The sequence below is a fragment of the Carlito syrichta genome, unplaced genomic scaffold (assembly GCF_000164805.1).
Source record: "Carlito syrichta isolate Samal-C Ts95f unplaced genomic scaffold, Tarsius_syrichta-2.0.1 Scaffold83018, whole genome shotgun sequence".
NCBI lineage: Eukaryota > Metazoa > Chordata > Mammalia > Primates > Tarsiidae > Carlito > Carlito syrichta.
In genome coordinates, this window is record NW_007027114.1 from 54,535 (window position 1) to 78,079 (window position 23,545).

The 23,545-nt window shown below is 37.2% G+C and overlaps 1 protein-coding gene across 4 annotated transcripts in view; it reads left to right on the top strand.

Annotated features, from left to right (window-relative positions):
• The first annotated feature begins 2,680 nt into the window (after positions 1-2,680).
• Positions 2,681-23,545, top strand: part of RERG (RAS like estrogen regulated growth inhibitor) — a 124,162-nt gene continuing 103,297 nt past the window's right edge. For 3 of the 4 annotated variants that reach the window (XM_008056107.1, XM_008056108.1, XM_008056117.1), the window contains exons 1-2: positions 2,681-2,774; positions 6,286-6,459. In XM_008056107.1, the coding sequence (XP_008054298.1) occupies positions 6,399-6,459 (61 nt within the window). In that variant the 5' untranslated portion in view covers positions 2,681-2,774; positions 6,286-6,398. Of the gene's footprint in view, positions 2,775-6,258; positions 6,460-23,545 lie in introns of those variants that run through there. The other variant, XM_021711384.1, reaches the window with a different exon arrangement.

A 23,545-nucleotide genomic window follows, 5' to 3' on the forward strand; every position in this document is an offset into this window, starting at 1 on the left:
TTATTTCTAGATAGTGTGATCTTGATGGCGATTTTCTACTTCTTTGTATTTTTTCTACTGCTTGAATTATTCACAGTGAACATGAGCGTGCACACACACACACACACATACACACACATACATATACACACGCACATTGTTCCAGTTTCTAATATGCTTTGGGGTTAAATTGACTGTTCATCTAATAGTTTCATATTAGAAGTTTTAGCTAAAGCTTGAAGCTGGAGAAACTAGAGTGTGATGAGACATCTTTCCTGGGGAATTCCTGCCCTGCAGTTATATCACGGAAAAGTGAGTGTATAGTGTCCTCTGCCTTTCTTACTGATCCATGAGGCAAGTTGCACAAGAGAGAGTGGCTCCTTTTTGCTGCTTTTGAGAAAAAGGACCCCTTGCATATAACATAGGATACATATGGAAGCTACAACACAATGGGTGTCAGGCTGCGATATGGCTGCTTCATTTCTCTTGGTATAGCACATCCAGAACCACAGGGGTGTGCGCCAATGCCTTCCCAATTGAGAGAGAAGTGCTGATTTACATTGGCTAAGTAGAAAAAGGGAGAGAAACAGGTTCCATGGACAAGATCCCAAAGAACTGCTACAAATGGGACCTGGCTTAAATCCAGTTCTTCAATAACCAATATTAAATAAGAGTGGCAAAATGAGAATTCCAACTTAAATATCTGTATATAGGATACTTATATATACATAGGGTCATTTTTAAAAATTAAATCTTACTCTGAATACAAGATTTGATAAGGGAAGAGGGTAAATGTAAAATATAAGCACCTTAATGCCACACAATTTCAGGTAATTGAAATTCTATAACATTCTATATAATCTACTTGGGCAATTCTTTTCACATCCCAGCCTTCAAAGTTCTTCAGCATACTGAGACACTAAAATCTCTCTTTTCCAATCTCTTTCAGATCTATATATGCAATTACGTACTGAATAGTCTATTCCAAATTCAGCATGCAAAAAACTCAAATGTACCCTATCACAACTTGTTCTTTCTCTTCACTCATTCAACAACTTTTTTTTTTTTTTGAATCAAAAATCTTACTCTAATGCCCAGGCTGGAGTGCAGTGACACCATCATGGCTCACCACAGCCTCAACCTCCCAGGCGCAGCTATCCTCTTGCCTCAGCCTTCCAAGTAGCTGGGACTACAGGTACATGACATCATGCCCAGTTAATTAAAAATATATATATTTTTTGTAGAGATGAGGTCTATGTTTCCTTGACTTGAACAACTCTTTTAAAAATATCCACTATATGACAGGCACCATGGTAGATGTTGGGTATACAGGCACATATGACTCATTGCTGGCTTTGAGAAGTTCAAGGTTTAATGGAGAAGACTGAGATTTAATAGAAGTGAATACAACATGAACACAATAACAGATCACAGGGTGCTGTGAGATATAGAAAAAGACATCTAATCCAGAATAGTGGGGATATGAAGGGAGGGGATAAATTAGTGATCAGGAAACTCATACATATAAAATGTTTGAGCTTCCTCAGAGAATTAGCAGGACAATTTCTGCTCAGTCAGGCAACTCCTCCTTCTGCCGCTGATCTAGCTATTCCATTAAGCCTGGCCTACAACTCATGGCAGCAGTGACTTTCCAGGTCACCACCGGTTCTGGAAACTGCCTCCATGGTTACCTCCCTTCCGTCGGTGACATTTACAGATTGCTCACTTAGCCCCAGGCCCCTGTCTGCTCTATATTACATTGGTTTTTGAAGGCCACCCGGTATCTTGGAACACCCAGATTTTGAGGGGGGGAAAATAGCATAGGTTGTTGCCGGCTCCTTTGCTCAGAAGTTTCAGTCTTTGGGAAATTATTTAACCTCTCTGAAGCTTACCATCTCATCTTGTAATTATAATACAAGTGCTTATCTCAAGGGAAGGTGTAAATATAAAATGAGACGAGGGGTATGAAAGCTGGTGTAGCCCAGCACACATATCATTTCTTTGTAGGTTCTTAGCGTGATAGGGCATGACTCCAGTAAAAATCTTACAGATGGGAATCCTTTAAGGAGGACGTGAAGCTTTGGAACTTTCTCAAACATACGAACATGGATTTCAACCGAGTTCTGTGTTTATCTTCTTCCTAGCATCTCCTGGCTTCCAATCTAGTCTGGACTTCATTCCAGTCATTTACTAGCCTTGGACCAGTTATTTACTTTCTCCTTCAGTTTCCTCTTGGGTGTCATGGAAATAATTCAATGTTCCTCAAAGGGATATTGAGTAGATCCTTTGAAGCAAGCAGTAGAAAGCACCATGTAGTGGTGACTCCACACGGTTTTTACCAAGGAAAGCTGCCCTTCTGGGAACGCTTAGGCGCCTGGAACTGAGCAATAAAAAGCGCAGCTCGACTTGGGTGCAGCTGGTTCAGGACCAGCGTTTCCAGCTCTCCAGCCTGGGAGGCAGCGCGGCGGGAGGAGCCCGGCCCTGACCCCAGTAGGGGGCGCCGCGGCGCCGCACTGCAGCATCCCGGCGGCGGAGCGCGGTGGCCTCGGCCGGGCTGAGCTCGCGTCCTGCCGCAGTCCCTCGGCCGCTAGTCGGAGCGAGCGCGAGGGAGGAGACCCCCGCCCGGCCGCCGGCACTTGCTGCTGCGGCGGCTCCCACCCGCGATCGCAGCCCAGCAACTCTAAACCGCAACCTGCAGGCCGGGCTGCGCAGCGTGGGAGGGCTTCGCGATCTCGGGGGACCGATTCCGAACTTGCAGAGGACAGCGGCTCTCGCGGCCTGGAAAGTGTGAACAGGTGAGTGTCACGCACGTGTTCAGGTGGCTCTTTCGGGAAGATTTCCTGCAGACCCGTTCCAAGCCCTTGAGCGCTCGGCCTCTCAGCCAGTCCTCTCGGTCACTGGGTCCCTCTTAAAGCGCGGTTTTGGGGTTCGCTGAGAGAGAGATGTGAACGCCAGCACCCAGACTTGACAGCGCTTTTCCTAGCTGAGACCGAGAATGCCTTTTCACTTAGGTGAAAGCAAATGACCTGAGGTCCACCATGGACCTGTTTATCTCTGCAAGATACCTGTTGATTTCAGAGCAACACTAGAACCCAGGGGCTTGTACAATTATCCTCATCGTGTGGGTGCTGCGTAGTGGTAAGATGAGGGAGAATTCCTGGTAATGAGACCTGGAAAACTTGATTTCAGAGCCAGGGAAGAGGAGGCCAAAAGAGAAAAGGAAATCTCGTTCCCACCACCAGACTAGGGTCTTTGCTTCCCTAAACGACCACACTTGATGTTGATGAGACCATAAAAACAGAAGTTATAGACATGATTACCTTATAAAGATCTTGCTTTTTGTTGTTGTTGTCCCCCCAAGAGGAAAAAACATGAACCTTGATAAATATAGTCTTGGCAATGATTTATTAAGGATGAAGCCTGTCTTTAAGTAAATAAATAAGGTTATTAGTGATCTAAATGTCAGGGGTCTAACGGTATAAGCTCCTCAAAGGCATCTACTTTTGTTTGTAAATGCTTAGCATAAGTGTGCAATGAATCAATTAACGCATTAATAATAATACAGGATTGGGAGGCTAGCTTTGTTTCTTTTTTCTAAATTTTCCTTTAATTGCTTTGTGTTTAGCAAAAAGAAACACCACACCTTTAATCTAAATATTTAGGTGCGACTTTAGGAGCAATAGGAGCTGAAAAGTTTTTGTTCTAATAAAGCACTGTCCACATAAAAAGTGAACGGCAGTGCTTAGTCCTAGTCAGAATATTTCAGCACAACATTAAGACAAATGAGTTTTCCTAGATTAATGTTATGGAAGCTCTCAGACTATGTAATATTTTGAACATCAGAAACTTGGCAACAGTTACTACAACAATTGCACATCTATTTTTGTTGTTTCTCTTGTCAAATGTAACTTTTCACATATTCATGTGAGAAAAAATATTGAAGCACTTATGTCAATTTTAGTGTCTTCCTTAAAGTGATTTTTCTAAACATAACGTTAGGTTGACAATAATCAGTTATATCTTTATTAGGTTATAAGTGAAAAAATAACCCCATAATTTTTTTCTTATGTAAAATTCCTATGCCTCTTAGGCCATTTGGGAGTTACTGAAATATTTAACTTAAAAAAATCATATTTGATGACTACTTTCATGAAACATTAATCAGAAAGATAATTACTTGAATTTTATATGCACGGGTATGATCAGTTTGCATGAAATAGCAGATTATTGTTTATATTAGTTCCAGACACTTACATGTTCTATGTTTCAAAGAAGTGCTTGCCAGCATCTATTCCCACTTATAATTGAAATAATTAATATATCTCAATATATTATGCTTCTGTAATGAAGCACTGAACCTGAAACATTGGAACTTTTTCTTAATGAACGCATATAAAATGACAAATAAAGAAATCCTTTTATCTTTAGCCAAAAGTACGGGACTGGACAACTTGCAGATGTTTAAGTTTCTGGTTTTTGTACTATTAATGATTAATAAGATGTGTTTTCATTATTAGAGAGGAAGTAAACAAAAACTGATGTTGACCTTTTCCTTCAGAGGAAGCTCTGGCACTTTGTAAATCAGTAAATACAAAATTCGTTAGATACAGGTCAATAGCTTGAATACATTAATGAGGAAAACAATTACATGTTAATGTCTTTGTAGAAATACTTTATCAGAAAGCTTTTTCACTTTTTTCTTTCTCAAGAAGTTCTTTTTAAAAATTTTGTAGAAGACAAAAGTCTGGCAAGAACAGTTAACATGTTTAGATAACAAATTTGTGTTCCAAAAATATCTTTATAGACTGAAAAAGTAGATAAATTATGAAGATTGACCTGATTAAGTTTTAACATGGGTGAAAGTGATGTCTGGTATTTAGGTTTACAGATTGCAGAAGTTCAGAATGGGGGAGTCTGCAGTCCATGATGTGAGCCTTAAAATGAGAGTCTGTGCTACAGTACAACTTGCGTGTGCTGATAAAGGATCATGAAGACCAGTCTCAGGGAATTTACACTGGTTCTGTTTGTTAGGTCATATCTCAAAGTAGAACATAGTGGAGACTACATTTTTCGAGTGATTAAGATATTGGGGAGACTGTTGCTTATGGTGAAAAAGGAAGTGAGGTCAAAAAAACCCAAAACAAAACATAAACAAGAATGTGCATCCCATGAAGAATGAGTGGACAGGCTGAGTCCCTTTTTCCTAGAAAGTGGAAGGCTAGGATGTGGCAATGTGGTAATGATACTTGACTTCTTTTAGGGTTCTCAATGAAGGAAAAAATTGACTTGCTTTGCGTCATTTCATGGCAAAAAAAAACCCAGACAAATGAGAAGTGATAGGGAGACATTACAGACCAATATAAGAAAGACAGTTTCTCCTAATAAGAGAAATGAGCAGCTTTCAGAGGTAATGATCTCACCTCTCACACATGGAAGTGGTAAATAGGTACAGAATGATTGTCTTGTCCTAAAATTCTTGCAGTGGTGGGAGGATTTCTTTGCTAATCCCCAAGGATCTTTCCAAATTTACATTTCTGTAATGCTAAGAACCTAGATGTCATTTCTAAAATACCAACCTATATATATGATGTGCTTACATAGTACCTAATGCCATTTCCTAAGTGTTAGGACAGTACTATGAACCAATTTACTTGAGGTTGTCATAGAAAAGGAATCAGAACTTGGGGCATAGTATTCATCATCTGTGAGCCAGGGCATAATACCCAGCAAAATATAAAAATATAATCTGGATGTTATATATCAATTCCTGGAGCATGTATATCTGTCATATGATTTGATCATGTAACCTACTATGAAATAAGATAAAATTTAACTTTGAAATGCAAAATTGAATTGTGTTAAAATGAAGTTGACTAATATGAATGTATATTTTTCAACCCCAAAGCAAATAAGGTCCAAAGTCACTTTCTACATGTGCATGTTTGTACAGCGAATGTTTACAGGAATGGTAAATGTATGTATTCACATACTTCAAGTATTTATTTTCAATTACTACCAAGAATCAATGCCTTCATAAAAAAAATTTCTTAAGGAAGTACTTTAGAAAATGCTATTGTGTGTGAAAATGCACATTTTAGAATTAACTGGATCTAATTCAAGTTCTGGATCTACCATTTATTAGATAAACATTTATAGTAAGTGACTATAACCCTCTCACAAGATAGTGGTGAAAATTGAATTATAAAATATTGAGAAAGTGGATGGTTGCTGGCTTATGGTAGATGCTTAATAATTATCAGTTCATTTCCAGTCACTTATGAATTCCCAAATCTCTTTTGTTTAAAGATTGTGGACTCTTCTAAGATTCACAATGAAATGGTGAATCCAAAGGCTAGAACCAAACAGATTTGCTCGGGATCTTAATTTTAACAACAGTAAATTGTCTACCAGCACCCATCATGGCTAAAAGTGCAGAAGTCAAACTGGCAATATTTGGGAGAGCAGGCGTGGGCAAGTCAGGTAAGATTTTTGTTGTAGTTGTGGTGTGTGTGTGTGTGTGTGTGTGTCTTTGTTACTGCCTCTTGGGATTGGGTAAGTAGGTGGTTGACGTTTCTCATCTTCTCTTTTGTTGTTTTTTTAAGAAGTTTCTCTTTATCTACAACTTTTATTTTGCATAATCAACTGTTATGTTTCCCTTTCTTATTTGTTGATAACACACAAGGCAATGGGTATATCATAGGCCTTGGCATTCTGAGAAAGAAATTTTTAATAAGCTCCAAAGAAATCAAATCATAGTAATTAAAAAATATATTTGTTCTTTTCTGTTTATATGAGATTCTGAGGGGCTGATTTTATATCTCATTCATTTTAATATTCTCAGCAAATAGTCCAATGTGTCAAGCATATGTCAGGTGTTTAATAAAGACTTGTTAAGTAAATATATCTTTATCAGAAATGGAATTGCATTATTGCCCAACACTTCTAAAATCCTGGGGTGACTCCTAAAACTTTAGGAGTGCATGCCCTCAAGCACAGCTATTGTCAGTGCTTTGAATTTGAATTAGCAAATTCTGGTTAATTTGGTAATTCAGAGGCTGTTTTATTCTCCACCTGAGAAAAGGCTAGCAGTCCTTTAAGATTAAGGGTGAAATGTTGGAAGTAAAAATGCACATAATATCCGATTTGAAAAAGATATCTTAGAATCTGTAATTAAGGCAGGCTAAAGTCAATATTGCTCAAATGTCAGGGTAATATGGCTTTTTAAGGCAACATGTTGCCTTGGTCTCTTACTAAAGGAAAGAACCATTAGTTGACTTTGCACGCGGAGCTCTCCGTCCTCAGGAAAGGACTCAGACAGATATCTAGTGGGCTCATGTTTTTAGAGGGAAACCTGTTTGAAAATAATCTGTATAATCCAATACATCAGGTAATCCACATAATCTTAAACAAACACACATAAGCAATTTTTAATTCTGTGACCAAACTATCTTTCCTAACCTGCTTTCTGGTTTAATTTCAGTAGTAATTTTCCCTCTTGAGTTTTCTTTTTTCTTTTTTTTTTTCCTTTTAATTTTTCTTAGGAGTGTGCTTTCCTTCTACCACCCTTTTCTTCTGTTTGCTGTTTGTTCTTGCCTCTGGCAGAAACCAAGCAAGGAAAATAGATAGTTGGCAAGGCTAAGAAACTGCCAACCTTCATAGGATTGGAGATAGTTAAACTCCTCCCTGTTAATCTCCTCAGTGTTTCCTAATGGCGTGAGAACCTCATTTCTGTTGCTGGTAGAAGGATCTGGAGAATGAGGAAGCCGTTCCAGTGAGTGGAGGATGAAGGGAAGGGACTGTGGGAGAAGGCATGTGCTGCCAGCAAAGAGCATGTCTGAGTTTTGTGAGTGCAGGGTCTGGGCCTGGGGCTGGCTGTTTATTAGTCATTCATTCCAGACTTACCACAGGCAATAAGGATAGGGGATTTTTTAACCTCACATCATTTATTAAAATAAAGTATGTATGGTTTACAAAGTTAAACATAAAAAATTAAAACTCAGCTGAGAGAAGCACTTAGCTGTACGTATATCCATCTCTTTCCCATCTTCACTGTCTCAGAGCCAGCTGGGTATCACCTCCTATTAAGGAGGGTCCAACAGCCAGAGTTTAGACCCCCATTTCCTTTTTCCTTCCCCAACTTGTTTCAATTACTTCTTTGTCGACTGCTCCATCTTTTCTTTTCTTCAAGCTTATTGAATATGGGTTCTGCCCTTAGTGTCTTAACTTTTTTTAGAATCTCTCATTCATAGCTTAAAACACGGCAATCCTCCATTGTTACCACGTGACTGAAACTGTTTTTTTTGCTAAGGTCACCTCCGAACAATAACTAACAGACCTAATTAACATTCCCCAGCTCTCATCTTTTTAGACCTCTTTCCATTAGTTAATGTAGCTGCTTACACATTCCTAAAGACCTTCCTTCTCAGGCTTCTGTGGTATCACACCTTAACTTTCTTGCTACCCTCTCCCTTTCTCCTAACCAGCTGTCTTCCTGGGCTGCCCTCTTCTCAAAAGTCAAGGCTTCCAGGGCTCTATATATCATCCTCTTGTACTCTCACGCTATACTCTCTTCCTAGGGATGATTCCTTATACCCAGAGCTGAAGATAACACCTGCACACAGAGATAAAATTCTGATGATCTTAGTTTTATTTTATGTAAAATGCAAGGTTGAATTTGTTCACTAAGTTCCTTCCCAACTCTAACATTCAAATCTTCTTTGGACTGGTTTCTCTATCTACCTTTAATACATCCCACTATCTGTGTTTATTTTCATTTAGATGAAAATGACAATGACAGACCACATACCTTTGACAATTGCCATTTTTCTGTCAGCTATGGACAATGTTTTCCTATTTCAACATTAAACTGTTTCCCTGGGACCTGTAACCACAACTCATATTTTAAAAGAAGCACTGTTTTGACCTATGCATGGGAGACAATTGTCTGCTGAAATGTAGCTTCAGAGCCTCACTGACACAAATGCCTCTCAAGACTGGCCATGACCTTCCCGTGGGCCCCCACATCTAATTTATCCCTAGACACTCAGCAGGGGAAATACCCCCAGGGAGCCAGCTTGACATCTCAGAAAGGTGGAAACTGAGCGTCATCTCTGATTTGTCATGGGTCTGTATGAATTGCTTCAGAGGTTTCAAGTCTTACTTGTCCCCTTCGCTTTTCCTTATGCTCAACACCACATTGGAATTGGAGCTAAATAAGACCACATTGCCCATTTGCCAATAGAGAATAGTATAGTTTGGAATCAAGAGTGTGAGCTCTGGCATCACATTGTGACCACGTGACTCCCAATTTTGTCCCTTATTAGCTGTGTGAACTTGGTGACTTCGGCAAGGAATTAACTCCTCAGTGTCTTCAGCTTGTGCCTATCACAACTGTTACTAGAATTGAATGTGTTATCACCTGTAAATGTTTTAGAACAGTAGATTTATCACCTGTAAGTGTTTTAGAACAGCACCTGGTACATAACAAATGTTTAAGCATTAGTTTATAGTATTATCATTTTTTGACATATGCTTATTTTAACTTGATAATTCTCTAGTGAAAACATATCATCAAAGATACACTTGCATTTAAGTGTGTATTTTGATTTTCACAAAAAGTCAGACAGTTCATAAGGTGAAAACTCTATCCCTACTCAGCATACCCTCAATACATACACACAAACACACACACACATGCACATGTGTACACACACACACACACACACACACACACACACTCATTCTCTCTCTTGAGCTCAGAGTCTGGTTAATGTCAATTACAGCTTGACTGCTGATGATCACATCAATACTTCCTATGGCTTATAACCAACCTTGAAAAAAATAGCCAGAAATACATTACTGTCATCAATAAATTAACACCCTTAAACTTAGAAGCTCCTGGTAAGTAGTAGATGACCCCCTAAGCCCAAGTATTAGATAGGCCCTCTCTATTTAAAACAGAATTTAACATTTACCAGAACTTTTTGGTTTTGACAATTTGACCACAGGAGTGTCAGCAGAGACAAAATTTAATAATGAGCTAATTACTAAGAGCACTGATAAGGCCTGTGAGAGATGTGTGTATGTAATATATAGTGTGAGGGTGTTACAAAGTGTAGGGCCATCCCTTTCCATCTTCTCCTGCCCCAGCAGGGCAAACATTTACCTTCACTGTCTAAGGGTAAAGCACTGATTGTGTGGCACGCAGGGCAGAAATTTCTTTGTTTGTGTGCATCAGCCTATATTTTGACAGGCTCCACGTAATTAAAGCGATAAGACCTGCCAATAAACCTAGAATACACACATTTTTATTTAAATGCATCCTGTATTCATATTCTTCAGATTTGTAGTGACTGTGGGAGAGGCTGATAGAAAAACAACTAAAATTTTAAATTTAGTCTCACAGTTGACATTCTCATACTAGAACTGAAATATTATGTGTCATAGCTAACTATATTTCTTGAAAGGGCTAGTCTCAAAGTTAATTGAGTAATGCTATCCTCTAATTCAAAAGCCAATTGATGCACTCATCCATGAAGGCTTAAGTTCATAGACTCAGACTGCTGGGCTATGAATTGAGTGCCAAATACAAACCAGCTTATGATATTTTTTTTTCTGTGACACAAAGAGAAGTGATTTATTTTTTCCTCCTTTTTTTCCTCTCGCCATTATAAAAAGTTTTTAATTTTATTTTCAAGTGGGACAGGGACAATTCTGATTTTAAATGTGACTTTTAAAATAAACTGCTTTAAAGTATTTGCATACTTTATGGCTGGGATATGTTTATGAAATTTCATATATATTAAATTTAAAAATTTCATATGTATTAAATAAAAAAACAGACATCAGTAGCATCTTGGGTAGGTCAGTTTCCTTATGCTATAGAACTAATCCTTTGTTTTTTATAACTTGCTCTTAAGTAGCTATACACCAGTTCTTTCCCTTCCTTTAGACTTCATGGTGTGGTGTAATACTCCTTAAACATTGTTTTCAAAGTACTTCTAAAAGAAGAAGAGAAAAAATTAGGAGGTGTGGGGTATGTAAGCATCTCATAATCATGTAATTATTTTGCATGTTTTAGTAATTCTATGAAATATATGCAAAATTTACAATTAGTTTGCAATATATCTATGTTTGTTTGAGTATAAAAAAAATTTCCCCCCCAAATCAGTGACTAAAATGAACTCCTCAGGAAGATATAACAAGTTTATCTGTGACTCCAATAATACCTATGCCTCAGGTCCTCCTCAGGACCACAAATAAGAGAAATAGCTGCAGTTGCACACACCACAGGAATGTGAACACTGACAACTGTCCTTTAACTCAGTTTTTTCCTACTTAAGGTCTTCAGGTTTTGGGGCATCATTGTTCTAATATTATATAACTTTTTCACCATCAATCAAGTTTATTTGATAAGTTTCATTTTATTTTTAATTGACAAATAATTTATATATTTATGTGGTACAGTTTGATGTTTTGATACATCTATACATTGTGGAATGATCAAATCAGGCTAATTGGCATATCCATCACCTCAAATGTTTATCATTTCTTTGTGGTGAGAACATTTAAAATTTTCTCATTTATCTATTGTGAAATATAGGCTACTTTATTATTAACTACACTTACCATGGTATATAATAACAGATCACCAGAACTTGTTCCTCTTGCCTAACTGAAACTTTTACACTTTGACCAATGTCTCTTCTTTTCCTGTTGACTCCCACCCCAACCCCTGGTAACCTCCATTCTACTCTCCAATTTTATGAATTCAACTTTTTTTAGATTCAACATGTAAATTAGATCATGTAATATTTATCTTTATGGGACTGGCTTATTTCACTTAGCATAATGTCCTCTGTGTTCATTAGTGTTGTTGCAGATGACAGCATTTCCTTTTTTAAGGTTGAGTAATATTCATTGTGTGTGTGTCTGTATCTGTGTATGTGTGTACCCCATTAAAAAAATCATTTGTATACGCAGTGATCTATTACAGAAACAAAGAAAAGAGTACCATATGTTCTCATTCATAAGCGGACCTTGAACAATTATCATAATACTATAAGAAAGTGATTGGCAGTAGCGGAAACTGCCAGAGGAGGGGAAGTGGGATTGGCAACTGAGGGAAACTGCCAGGGGAGGGAGGGGCACACCTCATCCACAAGGGTACCTGCATAATGAACATGTGTATACCTAACCTGAATTGTACCCCACATCTTTAAAGTAAAAAAAAAATTTTTTTTAAATCATTTGTCTGTTGATAGGCTTTTAGGTTGTTTTCATATCTTGGCTGTTGTGAATAATGCTGCAATGAAAATGGGAATGGAGAGATAAGATTATCTAATCCTAGTGATAAATTTTCTAAAAACATTAGTCCAGGTAAGAAGAAGGGCAATTTATATTTTCCTCTGTCCAGATTTGTGCAGAACTCTTGAACACGTGTGTGTGTGTGTGTGTGTGTGTGTGTGTGTGTGTGTGTGAATGAGCTCTTCTTAGTTGTTTCTTGACATTGAAGGGTTCCCTTCAATTGTTTTCAATTTCAATTAACAACTAAGTAGAGCTTATTCACACACACACACACACACACACACACACACACACACACACACACATACACGTGTTTAGGGGTCCCAAACTTTACCTACTTGTGTGGTTAACCCTTGCTTGTACACCACATCTCTATAATAACAAAAAAATTGAAGGGTTCCCCAATATGAGGTCCATTGATCTCTTGTGTAGTTGGTGCTTAGAAAAATAATTGGTTTTTTTTTAAAGGATTCAACCAAAGGGAGGGAAGTGGTCTTAAGACAATTTTGAATGAAACTAGAAAAAATAGCATCTCTGTTGTCATAAAATGCAGTGATATGGTTACTTGTGGTTTTCCAGAATTTACATCTTCCTTTACCTGCAAAGGTAGAAAAGCAAACCAGCCTAAATAAGTTGATTGTCATTTGTTTTTTTCACCACAAGAACAATGAAAGGTTGTTTTCAAATTGCAGGTGTATGCCTATAGATATGTATGAAGGCCAGTACTCTGTGCAATTTATGTTATCACTGACTTTTCTTGCATGCCCCAAAAGAAAAGCAAAGATAAGGAATGTTGCTTAAGAGAGCACAGGAAAAGAAAGGAAAAGTAAAGAAAGAAAAGAAACAAATTAAAATCAATTATTTATGGTGGATGGTTAAATATTTTTGTTGGCTGGCAATGATCAATTCTTAATTAAGGCTTTTCTCTTAAGAAAATTATTATTAAGGAGAGGACAACACTGAAAAACAAAACAAAATAATATCAAGGACTGTTTTTCAAAGTCAAAAAGACGTATCTTTTCCTTGCTTTTCTCTATTGAAATATATTACTAAGATTCCATTGTCCTTTATTTCGATGGCTGATTTATTCATTGAACTATTGTTTCTGTAGTTAAATACCAGCCAGTTATCAGTTCCATTTTGTTCTTGACTTGTTTTCTTGGCAACTGAAAAGGGATAACTTAAAGGAGAGTGAAGAAAATTTTAAATCATCCTTGTAATTCCCCTTTTTATTCCTGGTATTTCTCCAACTTATGGGTTTGGGGAAATCAGCTAAATGTTCAAGGTGGTACTGGCCTTGAAGTAAAAATTCCAGTGCAAATGCATCTCTGTTGCTACAGCTGCCTTTGAAAATGGATGAGGTTTCAGAAAAACAGTCATAATTTCTTCCATCCCATGAAAAATAAGAGTTGTTATACAGTAAAGGCAAGGCAACCTGAACTAGGTAATTTCAACATAAAAAAACAGATATGTAAAACTTGTACATACATATGAGAAATATATATATATATCTCATATATATATATGAGAGAGATCTGTGGCTAGATCACCCAGCTTGTTGGTGCTAGAGCCAAGTCTAGAATTCCAGTTTATGACTTTATGTAGGGCTCTTGCAACTTTGCTACTAAAGGCTTTCATTTAGTAACATTCATTTTTTTCCTACATTCTCCTGAGCATTGTGTTAGGCAAGGAGATGATTATTAGAATTTTATAATATGAATCTTGTATAACCTGATAAATTTTGTTTTTATAAGAAATTCCTAGTAACCAATGGATAACCAATGCCTGGCAAGTTTCCCTGGGAGTACCTGATGTGCTGTGAATCAGTATAGCCAAGATTCTCAGCATATGTAAGCTCCCCTGTAATGTAGTTTTCCATTTCTTACAGCCTTGGATCAGGTATTAAAAAAAACAAACTGATGAATCAGCTTTTGCTAAAGAACAAATTTCTTGTTGTTATCCAAATAGCTTATGCACTATGTCCTGTCATTATGATCTAATAAAAAAAAACACAATTCATAACTGTAAAAATTGGGTTTAACCTCAGTTTTAGCCCATCTATATCTCTTTTTACTCATCTGTTCGCTGATGCATTCATTTGTTCTGTTTTTTTGACAGTGACGCAGGTAGGATAAAAAGCAATTATGGTTTTGAAGGTACTTTGTAAAACTACAAGTGTGAGACAAATATGGGCTTAATGTTAAGGTTCTCTTATTATTGAAATCTATCCAGTTCTTCCCCTTGTGTTCCTCACTGTTTATGTTTGGAAAAGCTGTCTGGTAAGTTTTCTAATTGTCCATCACTGGAGGCCAGGTGAATACACTCAGTCCGGCAGTTGACTGTTCATGTTTCTCCATGGAGTACGTAACAGGTAGGAATGTTGCAGCATATCCAGAGGTTGTCATTTTTATGCTTTAGGAATTTGCAGTTTCAAATACTGTATGTCAAATGAATAGCATTGAGTCTTTTTTTTTTTAGGATCAGTATGTAAAGGGGGCAGTCAGGAGGCAAGAAGGTGAAGCAAAGTGAGTTTAGGAAAATAACATTCTTTAGTGAGGAGGGAAACATATGTTATATAATTTTTTGATCTTCAAAGCTTATTCTTGCCAAAAAAAAATTTTTTTTTTTTTTCCGAGTTAGTCTCACTGTGTCGTTCAGGCTGGAGTGCAGTGGCATGCTCACGGCCACCACAGCCTTAATCTGCTGGGCTCCAGCAATCCTTCTGCCTCTTGCTAAAAATTAAAGCTTTAAAACATTTAAGCCAGGTGCAGTGGTACATGCCTGAAGTCCCAGCTACTTGGGAGGCAGAGGAAGGAGGGTCATTTGCGTTCAGAAGTATAAGACTCTGGGCAACTTAGAGAGACTCTGCCTGAAAAACAAATTTAAGACAGGCTCTGTGGCTCAGCCTGTAATCCTGCACCTTTGGGAGGCTGAGGTGTGTGGATTGCCTGAGCCCGTGGGTTCGAGACCCACCTGGGCAGCGAGACCTCATCCCTACAATAAATCAAAAAATCAGCCGGGCGTGGTAGCGCATGTCTGTAATTCCAGTTACTTGGAAGGCTGAGGCGGAAGGATCACCGGAGCCCAGCAGGTCAAGGCTGCAGTGGCTGGGAGCGGCCACTGCACTCCAGTCTGGGTGACAGAGTGAGACTCCAACTCAAAAACAAACAAACAAACAAAAAACCAAATTTAATATTTTTGATAGAAAGATTTCTCAAATAACATATATGTACATGTATGCCTAAGTGTGTATATTTACTTACAATTGTAAAGCATGTTTTTACTCATTCAACAAGTACATATTGAGCACCAACTTTATATTCTAGAATGGTTGGTTTGGTACCCTGCTCATAGTCCAGGTTCCATGTATATTTCAAAAAGCTCAGTAACTGTTTCTGTGTGTCATTATATTTCCAGAATCTCACAAAGTTTTTGACACATAATAGGTCTTAATTAATAAATGAATGGAGTAAGACTGTGGTCTAGCTTGACACATGTTTTCTAATTGTAGGAAGAGGCACATATTTCAAATGGTCTCCTTACTATAACCCGAGTGGTTTCCTTGCCTACACTTGAATGTCTCCAGTGATGGGAACACAACATGGTTTGAAGGAGATCATTTTGTCCTTGTACAACTCTAACAGTCAGGGTTCCCCCAGAGAAACACAATGAATAGGATCCACAAACACAAACACACACACACACACACACACACACATCCATTCATTCATTTATTTAAAGAAATTGTCTCCTATGATTGTGGTGGCTGGCAAGACTGAAATCTGTAGGGCAGACTAGCAGGCTGGAAACTCTGGCAGAAGTTTATGTTGCAACTTGAGGCAGAATTTCTTCCACTCTAGAAAACCTCAGTTTTTGCACTCAAGTCCTTCCAAAGAATGGATGAGGCCCACACACATTACAGGGGTAGTCTCCTTTACTTAAACTCTACTAACTATAGGTATTAACTACCTCTACATATTACCCTCTTTTTAACCCCTACATTCGTATTTAATTGAATCAATGGATACTACAGTCCAGCCAAACTGACACATTAAATGATCACAATGATTCTTCCTGCTTTACTTTTGTTGGAACCAAAGACTCTTCTGTAGCTTCTATTCAATGACTTTAACTTTATCGCCTTAGAGTCACACAGAACATGATAAATCCTTCTTCACTTATCTGAAGATAACTAGCATGCTTCAACTCACATGCCTGAGTCCTTTTCCCATGGTCTAGCTACAAAGATTTACTTCATTTATGTCACAGAGATCATGGTTTCTAGTCATCATTCTTGCTCTTCTATTCTACTGTAATCTCCATCAAGTGTGGGTCTAGAAGGCAGAAGTTTCAGATGTGGTTTGCCCAGAGCAGATCAGAGCACAAGTGTGGTTTTGCTTCTAGATACTTTCCTTCTGCTCAGGCATCCAAAGGTCGTTGTTGCTTTCAGGGTGATGGGGAACATGATGTTGGCTCATGGGAGGGGGGGTTGCAAACGTAGGCTGGGAGGGGGGGTTGCAAACGTAGGCTTTTGTTTTGGTTTGGTTTTTTAAATGTATGCTATTGCTGAGCCAGATCTTCTCAAATCTATACCTTTTGCAGTGTGTGTGAATTTAGCCCAGATATAGAGGTTTGTTTTCATCCTCTTCAATTTTGTTTTGTTAGATTTAATAAATTCTCCTGGCCTGTCAGGAGTCTTTTCAACCCAGCCTTATCCCTCTCACTTTCTGTCATCTGGAAATATGTTTATTTTGGAACATTATAGGCCCTTGATGTCCTCACTGAATCATAGAATTTTCTACTTTGATATTATTTAGCTTATTGAAATGATCAGAAATTATGCCATTCTTTGGATAACTTACAGCTGGTCAATAAAAACATAGGTCTTTTTTCTGTTCTTGTAGGGACATTAACACCGTATGACATGACGTTCATGTTCATTAAATAACTTCTGTTTTAAAGATATGCAATAAAAAATGGTGAACTGGGGCAAGCTTTAAAGTCATAATTGCTTGCTTGATATTGTATTCTACATCTTTTGTTTCTGTCTCCCATACTTTTCTTAGAACTCAAGGTTTGTTGCTACATAAAGTGCGTAACAGTGATCAATCACTAATAGCTCAAATACCTACTCTATGCTGAAACTCATTTTCCAGGGATTTATTCTAAGATACATATGTATACTTTTGTACAAGATGGCTGAATTTATGTGACTTGAGACTGCTGCTGCAAATCAGAGCTGAGTTTGGGCAACGGTTTTCTTCATTGGGCTAAAATAGTAAACATCAAACTTTACCGTACCTCAGAGTCACCTGCAGAGCGTGTAAAAATATATGTTTTAGAACACCACCCCTAGAAGTTCTGATTTGGTGGGTTTGCAGTAGGGTCAGATAATTTGTATTTTAACAAGTGTTTAGATATTCCTGATGCTATCATCCTAGGGACCACATTTTGGGAATTATTGTGTTAAACTTGCCAAGTACTCAATTTCCATTTGAGATAAGTGTATTCAGCAATTTTTTGTTTCTTTTTTTCTTTTTTTTGGTGAACTGCATGTTCTATACATTGAGTGCCAGGCACTGTTGGAAGTATTGGTACTGTTGTGATAAATAAAGCAGACAAACTCTCTTTTCTCATGAAGTTAAAATTCTAGCAGGAGTAGACTGAGTCAAAAAAATATTCTCTGGGAGAAAGCACACAAAAGGATTTTCTATGGTTCCTTAAAATGAAAATTTTTCATTTACATTATAATAGAGTAAGGTTTTTGTTTGTTTTTGTTTTATTTTTGCTTTTTGTTTTTTGTGTTTTTTTAACCATAAGTTTGAACTATTGTGACTTGCTGGACTTTGTTTTTTTGTTTGTTTGTTTGCTTGCTTGTTTTTTGAGTTGGAGTCTCACTCCTTTGCCCAGGCTGGAATGCAGTTGCATGCACGCTCATCGACCTCCTGCGCTCCAGCGATCCTTCCACCTCAGCCTTCCAAGTAGCCAGAAGTACAGACATGCACTACCATGCCCAGCTATTTTTTATTTTATTGTAGAGACGAGGTCTTACCAAGTTGCCTGGGCTGGTCTCGAACCTGTGAGCTCAGGCAATCCACTCACCTCGGCCTCCCAAAGTACTGGGATTACAGGTTGAGCCACTGAGCCCGGCTGTGGACTTTGTTTTTTAAATTGATATTTTGAGCTGTTTGAGAGTAAATTGAATAGGTTGGACTAAACTGCTGGGGGTGTCTGGTGGTTAAAGATATAGTCTACGGCCATGATACTAAATTTTCTACTGATAGAAGCTAAGTAAACCCATAACCTTGAGTTTATTGACACCATACTCCATAGAGTAAGTGTTATTTAAAACCAAGTTAAAGTAATATAATTTTTATTTCTCTAATATTTGGAAAAAACAATTTTAAATTGCTCCTTGACAGTGGCATTTATAAAATTTATGCAATGGTAGTGTGGAAAGAACTACAGTGTTGAGAAAAGTTCATAAGTTTCCACTGTTTAGGTACAAAGATAACATCTTTTTCTCAATGATGCATTTCCTGTTTTTTAAGTCTTTCAAAAAATTATTTCTTGTTTTATGTCATTGGGCAGTAATTTAAGAGGTAAAGCCAAAATATAAAAAAGTAAGAATAAAAAATTGTGAATATTTATTTGTCTGAAAAGTAGTTGACTTCTTTTTGCACTAAGAATCCCATAAACTACAATTGAACCTGACAACTGAGCCAGCATCCTAGTCATTTGGCAACACATGTTGAGTTAGATGTTTAAAGGAAGACTCAACCACACATGGTAACATGAATAATAGTTATCTGTTCTAATGCCTAGGACTTTTTTCCATTCAAATATTTTGTATCTTGAATCTATTTTTTAGCAGTGCTCCAAAAGAAGTAAAATCAGAAGCAGAGTACATTTCAATCCTCAGGTCCCAACATTTAACCTATGATTTCTTATGTCTCCCATTTATCAATTTACAGATATCCTACTATGGTGTGATGACATCTAACACAGCCACAATACACTATCAAAACTAGGACATTCATCTAAATAAAATGTCAATTGTATGACACGCATACAACTAAGCTACAGATCTTAGAATGATTGCTTTTTGACTCAATTCATGTTCTGGGCCTGTTTGAAGAGACAACTGGGGAAGGATAGAGAAAGAAAGACATCAAGAATGAATCGAGCTCACCATTCAGTGATATCTGAAAAGCTATTTATTATCTGAAATTTATATCTTGAGTTATGTGCAGTTTAGCTGTATAAATTATATACATGACAAAGTTTTAGCCATTTTTTTCAGGCCATAAATGCTATAGAAATTTATGGGAGGAAGAGAAATCAGTGGAAAATACTTGTGGGGGGGATCTTTAGGAAGCCAATAAGTCTAATATGCTATAAGTTTGGTGGGACTTTTATGGGGAGGAGCAAAACATCTTTTCGCCTTACTTATAATATTTTCCTCATAGCAATTTACATATGTTATTAATGTTGGAATTAAAAGGGGAAAAACAATATCAGAAAGCTTTTCCCTATGTTTTCTTATAGGAATTTTATTTGCAGTTTCAGGTTTTATGGTTAAGTCATTAATTCATGTTGAGTTGATTTTTGTGTGTGGTATAAGACAGGAGTTCCATTTCATTCTTTTGCACACGGATTCAGTTTTCTCAACACCATTTATTGAAAAGAATATTATCTCCTTATTGTGTATTCCTGGTGCACTTACTGAAGATCAATTGGCCATATATGTGTAGGCTTATTTCTGGGCTCTATTCTGTGCCATTTATCTTTCGATCTTTTTTATGACAATATCGTGCTGTTTTGATTACTATGACATTATAATACAGTTTGAAATCAGGAAATGTATTGCCCCAGTTTTGGTCTTATTCAAAATCACTTTGATTATTCTGAGTCTTTTCTTGTTCCATATACATTGTGGATTTTTTTTTTTTCCTGTAAGAAATGCCCTTGGGATTTTGGTGAGAATAGTATTAAATCTGTAGATCACTGTGTAGTATGGACATTTCTAACAATGCAGGTCTTCCAATCTATGAACATGGAATGTCTTTCCATTTATCTGTACCTTCTTTGATTTCTTTCATCAACATAGTTCTCAGTGTAAAAATCTTTTGCCTCCTTGGTTAAATACTTTTTTCAAGTTTTTAATTCTTTTTGATGCTATTGTAAATGGGATTATTTTCTTAATTGCTTTTTTTGTACAGTTTGTTATTAGTATATAGAAATGCAAGTGTTTCTTGAATGTTGATTTTGTAAGTTGTATCCTACAGCCTTACTGAATTCATTTATTAGTCCTAAAAGTCTTTTTGGTAAAGTCTTTAGGGTTTGCTATATATATATGACTATATCCTGCTTTCCGATTTGGATGCCTTTTATTTCTTTTTCTTGCATAATTACTCTGGCTAGGACTCCTATTACTATGTTGAACAGAAGTGTTAAGAGTGGTCACCCTTGTCTCCTTCCTAATCCGAGAGGAGAAACGTTTAGTTTTTCACCATTTTGTGTGGTGTTAGCCTTGGGTTGGGCAGATAAGGCTTTTATTATGTTAATGTACATTCCTTCTACACCTAGTTTGTTGAGTGTTTTATGGCTATGCCACCAAAAGCACAGGCAACAAAAGCAAAGTAGACATGTGGTATTATATCAAACCTAAAACTTCCTCACAGCAAAGAGAACAGTCAACAGAGTGAGAAGACAACCCAAAGAATGGGAGAAAATATTTACAAACTATATGTGTGAAAGAGGGTTGATTTTAAAAATACACAAGGTACTCCTATAACTCAACAGAGAAAAACAATAAAATGAGCATAGGGCTCGAATAAACATTTCTCCAAAGAAGACATACAAATTGGCCAGCAGGTATATGAAAAGATGCTCAATATCATTAATCATGAGAGAAACGCAAATCAAACTCACAGTGGGCTATCCCTTCACACCTGTTAGAATGTCTGTTATGAAAGAGCAACACCAACACCAACAAAGAAAACCCCAAAAGATGACAAGTGCTGCCAAAAAATGAAAGGAAATTAGAACCCTTATATACTGTTGATGGTAATGTAAAGTGGTATAACTACTGTGGAAAACAGTATGGAGGTTCCTCAAAAAATTAAAAATAGAACTGCCATACGATCTAGTAATTCTCTTCCTGGGTATATATCCGAAAGAAGTGAAACCAGGATCTCAAAGAGATATCTATACTCTCATGTGCACTGAACATTATTCATAAAAGCTAAGCTATGAAAATGAATCAAATGTTTCTATTGACTGACTAACGGATAAAGAAAATGTTGTGCATGTATATATCTATATATATAATGGAATATTATACATCCTTAAAAAAGAAGGAAATTCTGCCATTTGGAACAACGTAGATAGACTTGGAAGACATTATGCTAGGTGAAATAAGACAGTCACCGAAGAATAAATACTACATAATTCCTCTTATATAAGGCAAATAGAAGAGTCAATCTTTAAAAAAATTAATTTAATCTTTTTTTTAGTTGGGAGGTTTCACTCTGTCACCCAGGCTGGAGTGCAGGGCATGATTATGGCTCACTGAAGCCTTTACTCCTGGGCTCAGGTGATCCTTCCACCTCAGACTGTCAAGTAGCTGGGACTATACCAACACACCCGGCTAATTTTTTTTACTTTTTGTAGAGATGAGGTCTCACTATGTAGACTAGGCTGGCCTCAAACTCCTGGACTCAGGGAGTTTAGCCTTGAGCTTGGCCTCCTAAAGTTCTGGGATTATAGGTGTGAGCCACTGCACCTGGCCAAAATAGTCAATCTTGTAGAATCAGAAAATAGAACAATGGTTGCCAGGGATGACAATAAAGAGAAATGGGGAATTGTTCAATGTGTATAAAGTTACAGTTATACAAGATGAGTAAGTTCTGGATATCTGCTTTCCAATATAGTGGCTTTAATTAATGATATGGTGCTGTGCACTTAAAAATTTATAAGAGGATATATCTCACGTTAAGTGCTCTTAATATCAATATGGCAAAGGGACACAGGAAACTTTTGGAGGTGTTGGATATTTGTATTGCCTTAATTGAGATGATGATATCATGAGTATATGCATATGTCCAAACTCATCAAAATATAAAAATTAGGTACATACAGTCTTGTTGGATACTAATTATATTCCAATGAGGCCATAAAACAAGAAAGTTAAAAAGACAGCAAAATGATCAAAGAGAGGTACAAGAACTAAATGATGGTTAAGAAGGAAGAGGGGCTTTTATGATTTTGATGATTCTGTCACAGGAAAGGCCTTTTTAAACTTTCAGAGGTGACTCATCAGTCCTCACTTCCTTTCAGTGGCAGAATAGCAGGTTTGGAATCACATAGATCATTTATTAAATGTGGGAGTGGTCAGCTTCTTTAACTTTGGTGAGCCCTATAGTCTCCTCTCCAGTAACATGCTGATGAAAATAGTCATCTTATATTAGGGCTGTTATGAACCCAAACCAAATGAGATATAATAATAATCAGCAATCATAATAATGAGCTAATGTTCATATATCATTTACTATAAGCCAACCGCTGCCATGAGACTTTACACATATGAACTCATATAATCATCACAAATATTCTGTGTTTGCCCTATTCTTATCTCTTTGCTGAAGATGAGGAGATTGAGATCCAAAGTAAGTACATAACTTACCCAGGGTCATATAGGTAGTGATGGGATTCCAATGGAACTAGGATTCAGACTCAGGTAGTTTGGCTCCAATGTCTACTCTTATCCACAGTCTTCTGAAAATTGTGAACAAAATGACAAGCACAGTTGTAGGTGCTCAGCAAATGTTTTCTTCCTTTCTCTCTCCCTTGTCCTCTCCTCCTTGTTACTTAGGAACACTCATTTGGATTAATCAGTATCTATGAAAAGTACTTTAAATCACTTGAAACATTGCTAGAAAAAAATGAAGAACTAGAATGAAAGAAACTATTATTAAACTCCTAAAAGATCCTATAGACATATTAATTACATCGTTAGTCACTCAGTTTTAGAAATAATATTTCTATTCCAAATTCTGCCTATGATTTCATCTTAAAACCTCTTATTTGGCCTTAGAGGCCCAGCAGTATGCGAAGGAGGAGTTAAGAGAGGAAGATGAAAATTGTAAAGAAAGACAGAAGAGCACAATGTTTAATATGTGAAAAATGTGAAGCGTGCTAAATATCCTTGGTGGAAAGGGAGGGTACATTAAAAATTTGACCTGGAAGAGCCCCAAAA